This window comes from Piliocolobus tephrosceles, chromosome 1 (genome assembly GCF_002776525.5).
Source record: "Piliocolobus tephrosceles isolate RC106 chromosome 1, ASM277652v3, whole genome shotgun sequence".
In the NCBI taxonomy this organism is placed as follows: domain Eukaryota; kingdom Metazoa; phylum Chordata; class Mammalia; order Primates; family Cercopithecidae; genus Piliocolobus; species Piliocolobus tephrosceles.
This window is the reverse complement of record NC_045434.1, coordinates 23,726,288-23,732,868: the sequence shown is the minus strand read 5'-3', so window position 1 is coordinate 23,732,868 and position 6,581 is coordinate 23,726,288. Positions and strand designations below refer to the sequence as shown.

General features: G+C 37.3%; 1 protein-coding gene across 3 annotated transcripts in view; it reads right to left on the bottom strand.

Annotated features, from left to right (window-relative positions):
* Window positions 1–5,653: 5,653 nt before the first annotated feature.
* MAEL (maelstrom spermatogenic transposon silencer) overlaps window positions 5,654–6,581 on the bottom strand; it is a 48,177-nt gene continuing 47,249 nt past the window's right edge. For all 3 annotated transcript variants that reach the window (XM_023207072.1, XM_023207071.1, XM_023207070.2), the window contains one exon: window positions 5,654–6,200. In XM_023207072.1, coding sequence (XP_023062840.1) covers window positions 6,013–6,200 — 188 coding nt within the window. In that variant the 3' untranslated portion in view covers window positions 5,654–6,012. The remainder of the gene's footprint in view (window positions 6,201–6,581) is intronic.

Genomic DNA, 6,581 nt, shown 5'->3' with positions numbered 1-6,581 from the left:
CTCCCCAGTAGCTGGGACTACAGGCACATGCCACCATGCCTGGCTAATTTATGTATTTTTTGTGGAGATGGAGTTTTTTTCCATGTTGCCCAGGCTGGTCTTGAACTCCTGAGCTCAAGTGATCCGCCTGCCTCAGACTCCCAAAGTGCTGGGATTACTGGCATGAGCCACCGTGGCCAGCCTCAAGCATTTTTCTGATTTCTCCCTTCACTTGCTTGCTAAAAGTGAAATCTGGCTCTTTCCTGAGAGCAGTATTCCCTCGAAGCCTTCTCAAGTACTGGCTATTTTTCTTTCTCATACCCCTGTTACCACTGGGCCTGGAGGTGAGATAGTGCCTCCTTGTTTCTCACTGTTACTTTCTATCTTCCTTCTCCCTAAAACTCTCAGCTTTTTCATGTCATCAGATTTTAACACCTATCACCCTCATTTTGATGTCACCTGTCAACCCCTGGGTTGACACCACCTCCACCCTCCATTTTCTCAATAATTTTGGCTTCTGGGATACTACCACTCTCTCCAAGTCTTAATTACTGGTAATTTCAATGTACCTGGAGATGATTCTTTCAACATCCTGACCTCTCATTTCTTTAAAAAAAAAGTTTTTATTTCCATAGGTTATTGGGAGAAGGTGGTGTTTGGTTACATGAGTAAATTCTTTAGTGCTGATCTGTGAGATTTTGGTGCACCCATTACCCGAGCAATATACAGTGTACACAATTTGTAGTCTTTAGTGTATCACCTCCTTCCCACCCTTTCCCCCTGAGTCCCCAAAGTCCATTGTGTCATTCTTATGCCTTTGCATCCTCATAGCTTAGTTCCCACTTGTTAGTGAGAACATATGATGTTTGGTTTTCCATTCCTGAGTTACTTTACTTAGAATAATAGTCTCCAATCTCATCCAGGTTGCTGCAAATGCCATTATTAATTCATTCCTTTTTACGGCTGAGTAGTATTCCATTGTATACATATATACACCAGAGTTTCTTTATCCACTCATTGATTATGGGCATTTGGGTTGGTTCCACATTTTTGCATTTGTGAAATTATGCTGCTCTAAAAATGTGTGTGCAAGTATCTTTTTGTATAATGACTTCTTTTCCTCTGGGTAGAAACCCAGTAGTGGGATTGCTGGATCAAATGGTAGTTCTACTTTTAGTTCTTTAAGGAATCTCCACACTGTTTTCCATAGTGGTTGTACTAGTTTACATTTCCACTAGCAGTGTAGAAGTGTTCCCTGTTCACTGCATCCACACCAACATCTATTTTTATTTTTTGATTATGGCCATTATGATAATGTTTTGATTTGTATTTCCCTGATCATTAGTGATGTTGAGCATTTTTTCATATATTTGTTGGCCATTTGTATATCTTCTTTTGAGAATTGTCTATCCATGTCCTTAGACCACTTTTTGATGGGATTTTTTTTTCTTGCTAATTTGAGTTTGTTGTAGATTCTGGAAATTAGTCCTTTGTCATATGTATAGATTGTGAAGATTTTCTCCCGCTCTGTGTTTACTCTGCTGACTGTTCCTTTTGCCATGTGAAAGCTCTTTAGTTTAAGTCCCAGCTATTTATCTTTGTTTTTATTGCATTTGCTTTTGGGTTCTTGGTCATGAAATCCTTGCCTAAGCCAGAATCTAGAAGGGTTTTTCCAATGTACTCTTCTAGAATTTTTATAGTTTCAGGTCTTAGATTTAAGTCCTTGATCCATCTTGAGTTGATTTTTGTAAAAAGTGAGAGATGAGGATCCAGTTTCATTCCCCAACATGTGGCTTGCCAATGATCCCAGCACCATTTGTTGAATAGGGTGTCCTTTTCCCACTTTACGTTTTTGTTTGCTTTGTCAAAGATCAGTTGGATGTAAGTATTTGGGTTTATTTCTGGATTCTCTATTCTGTTTCACTGCTGACTTCTTAGTTCCTTAAATACCTCTCCTCCAATGATCTTGTTCTCTACCTCCCTCAGGAACTCATTCATAAAACAATACCCAGATTATCTCATTATCACTAACTGTGACGTTCTATAATCTTAATTTCATGCATTGCACTCTCTACCACCTCCTGTCTTTCTAGCTCACTCCCCCTGGTACCACAACATATCTATCTATCCTTCAGTCCTACCTCCAATCCATTGATCTAGTCATCTTGATACTTTATTCATCTTCCTACCCAGTCTATATTTTTTACTGAGGTAAAATAGACACATACAATTTACCATCTTTACCATTTTTAAGTGTACAGTTCAGTGGTAATAAATACATTTATATTCCTTTTGCTCCTTCATGTCCCTCATGCCCTTCCCCTTCCTGGCCTATGGTAACCACCAATCTACTATCTTCATCAGATCTGCTTTTTTAGCTTCCACATGAGTGGGAACATGCAGCATTTGTCTGTGCTTGGCTTATTTCATTTAATGGCCTCCAGTTCCATTCATGTTGCTGCAAATGACATTTCATTCTTTTGCATGGCTGAATAATATTCCTTTGTGTAGATATACCACTTCTTGTTTACTTATTTATCAGTTTGTGGCTATTTGGGTTGTATCCATTTTGGGGCTATTACAAGTAATGCTGCTATGAACATTTACATTCCAACCAGCAGTGTATGAGGGTTCCAATTTCTTTACATCCTTACCAACACTTATTTTCCTTTTCTTGATGATAGTCATCCTAGTGAGTGTGAAGCAGTATCTTTTGTTTTGATATGCCTATGCTAATGACTAATGATGTTGCACATCTTTTTGTATGTTTATAGGCCATTTGTATTTCTTCTTTGGAACAGATACTTGAAATATTTATTCAAATCTTTTGCCCATTTAGTAACTGGGTTTTCTTTTTTTGTTTCGATATATTCCAAATTATTTTTTCTTGTTTGTTCTGTTGGTGTCCTATTAAGGGACTGTTGCCTCATCTAAGGTCATGAAGATTTACACTTGTATTTTCTTCCTCTAACAGTTGTATAATTTTAGCTATTACATTAGGTCTTTAATCCATTTTGAACTAATTTTTGTGTTAGGTAGGGTCCTGTCTTAGTCCATTTGTACCGCTATAACAAAATACCTCAGACTGAATAATTTATAAAGAACTGAAATTTATTTCCCTTGGTTCTAGAGATTGGAAAATTCAAGATGAAGGTGGTGGCAGAATTGATATCTATCTGGTGAGGGCTGCTCTCTGCTTCCAAGATGGCACCTTGTTGCTGCATCCTCTGTAGGGAACACTGTGTCTCCACATGGTGGAAGGGACAGAAGAACAAGAGTGTGCTTCCTTTAACCTCAAGCCTTTTTACAAGGGTGCTGATCCCATTCATGAAGGCTCTGCTCAAAGAATACTGTAGCATTGGGGATTAAGTTTCAACATGAATTTTGAAGGGATATCATCATTCAAACCATAGCCTATCTAAATTCATTATTTTGCATGTGGATATCCAGTTGCCCTAGAACTATTTGTTTTAAAGACTATTCTTCCCTCCATTGAATGGTCTTGGCACAGATATATGAGTTTATTTCTGGAATAGATTCAATTCTATTCCAATGATTTACATACATCTCTCCTCATACTTAAGACCACTTTTACTAATGCACTGTAATTGTTTACGTCCGCCATTAAACTGTGAGTTCCTTGAGATCAGGAGCCACATCTTTATTCATCTTAGTATTTTTAACTCAGCATTTAACAGACTCTCAAAACATTTTCACTGAACAAATGAAACTAACCACTTAATTTTGAGGAAAAGAAAGGGAATGGAGTCTACAATAAAGTTGGTTCCCTTTCCCATGTAGTGCTTTACCTTATGAAGTGGCTTTGAAATTCTGACATCCCTTCTCCATTACTCAAATTGGCAACTATTGATTCTAACATGTAGTGAACACCCTCTCATATAGAAATATGGGCACCACAAAGTTTGCAATTGAGAAAAAGAGATAATGTCATTAACCAAAATAGCTGTAATTAAAAACGGTTAAATGTTGTAAGATAATACAAAGGAAATACTACTGGAGTTAGAGGGGGCAGAAACCACTGTCAACCAGGATATTCATGAGTATACCAATCACTCACCTAGTCTTCCTGAAGGGTAATTAATACTTCAAATTCAATGCCAAAGATTTTTTTTTTTTTTTTTTTTTTAAAGAGGAGACAGGGTTTGAATTTTACTAAAAATATAGTTTGGGGATTTTGAATTTCTTTGAAGAGAAAGACCAGCTGTTCTCTTAAATCCCTGGGGCCTATTGAATTGTTTTCGTTTATTTGACATATACCTCAAAAGTATAACCAATACTATTGTTTAAATTAAAAAATTAACTTGAACAATTCACAGAGGACTGAATTCAGGTGACAGAGAACAAGAATTAGGCATCTGAAGTCATGAGTCTGAATATTTTAAGCCTTCCTCATCTTCTCCACCCAATTATTAATAAGCTGAGTTTTTCAAAGTTATTATTATTAGTTTTTTAGAGGCAGGGTCTTGCCCTGTTACCCAGGCTGGAGTGCAGTGGCATGATCACAGCTCAATGCAGCCTTGAACTCCTGGACTAAAGTGATCCTCCTACCACAGTCTCCCTAGTAGCTAGGACTACAGGCATGCACCACCATGCCTGGCCAACTTTTTAACTTGTTGTATAGCTGTGGTTGTGCTATTATGCCTCAGCTGGTCTCAAACTCCTGTCCTCAAGTGATTCTGCTGCCTCAGCCTCCCAAACTGGTGGGATTAAAGGTGTGAGGCACCACCCCTGGTCTAAGTTGATTTTTAAGAAAGACACAATGGTTTTAAAGCTTGGATATAAAGTTTTTAAAGGAAAATATACTACTAGAAAGTATAACATATAAATTTAGTCTATGAATTGTTCTTTTTCAAAGATCTGGTATCAGAAACAGATGAATGCGAGATGGAGGACAATATAGTGTATTAGGAACATGATCTATACAAAAGGTCGGCCAATTAAAAAAAAAAGGAACATGGTCTTTGGAGTCAGACTGACTTGGAATAACAACGGTTCCTTCAGTTAGGAGCTATGTGACCTGAGCATTTTTTGGTCTCTAAAATGTATCGCCTCCTTCAGAGTGGTAATAAGGGTTTAATTAAGATGACACATATAAAACATCCATAAGGTAGGTATTCAACAGTTAGTAAAGGAAAATATGGGTTACAAAACCAGAGGCCCAGGACAGTCATTCTCTGTAATCAGAGGGACCAGAGTTTGGGGTCAGACAGACTTAAATCAAATTGCTGCCTCTGCCAATGTCATGTGTGGTCTTGGCTTCTGGTTTCAAGCAAAAGGGGTTACCATACCTATTTTACTCATCCTAGGTTATATATTACTCCAAGTTGAGAATAATAAACCAGTTTAAGTCAGTCACAGAGTGAACACCTGACTCAATATAATACCTGCTTGTTTTGCGGTCCAACGGATGAGAAATTCATTCAGTATCTAGCCATGTGATGTGATTTAGGGTAAATTATATAACCTTTCTAATTTTGCCTTCTCATCTTTCAAGTGACTCCTTTTGCCAAAGTAAGTATATTTCAAAAACTTTTTAAGGTAACAAAACTCTGTGTTTGTTAAAGAATTTTCTTAGTTATTTGCAATAAAAACAGCCTGCAGGTCTGTCGTGCAAGAGTCCCATTTCATGACAGGAAGAAACAGATTAACACTATTTTAGAACCTTTCATAACAGACATTCAATACCTTTATTATCAGGGGAAATAATTATCAATCTATAACATTCCCAAAAGTACAACTCTAAAAATGTCAGTTTTTTTCGTATAGGACTCAAAACTTTAATGATATACCCATCATACAGCCAGGAAGCAGAACAATCCCTCAAGAAAAAAAGTACAAATGCCAAGATGCTCTCCAACCACAATTTTTTTAAATCTATGAAACAATTTCCTTACAAATTAAGTAGTTTTTATAGTAGTGACATTTATCATTGATGTGATCTGTTTAATATGACTGTAGTAAGAAGGAACTTGGGCCTGTTACCGTTTTCAGAAATTGAAAAGAGTACCATCATTAAGATAAGGAAGAGAAAGATTTGTATCCATCTTTTTGGGACATGTAAGATGAGAGTGAAGTGTCACAGTTGGAGAATTTGTGGATATTGCTGGAGGAATTGGAGATGCTCTCTAGTAAGCGGGTAATCCCTCTTCCCCGAACGCTGCTGTTTTGGCCAGAGGTTTTCGCCCTAGATGGGTAGTCACCTAGGATATTGAAAATACGAGAAAAGAAATATAGCAATTTTATAATTTTATTACAAAGAGATGCCTCAATTAACTGACTCATCCTACTGTAGGCCTTTCACTAAGCCATAATTCAATGGGTCAAGAATAGAAAAATGTTTTTATTTTTAGCCCAGGAAACTTTTAATTGAAATTCTTTAGGCACCACTTGAAATTTCATGTCACGAGCTTTTAAAGTGTCTCACCCCACAAAAGGTATCATTAAAATCAAAACTATAAAGCTATTGCCTCGATCTCCTGACCTTGTGATCCGCCCGTCTCGGCCTCCCAAAGTGCTGGGATTACAGGCTTGAGCCACCGCGCCCCGCCTTCTTTTTTTTTTTTTTTTTTTTTTTTTTTTTT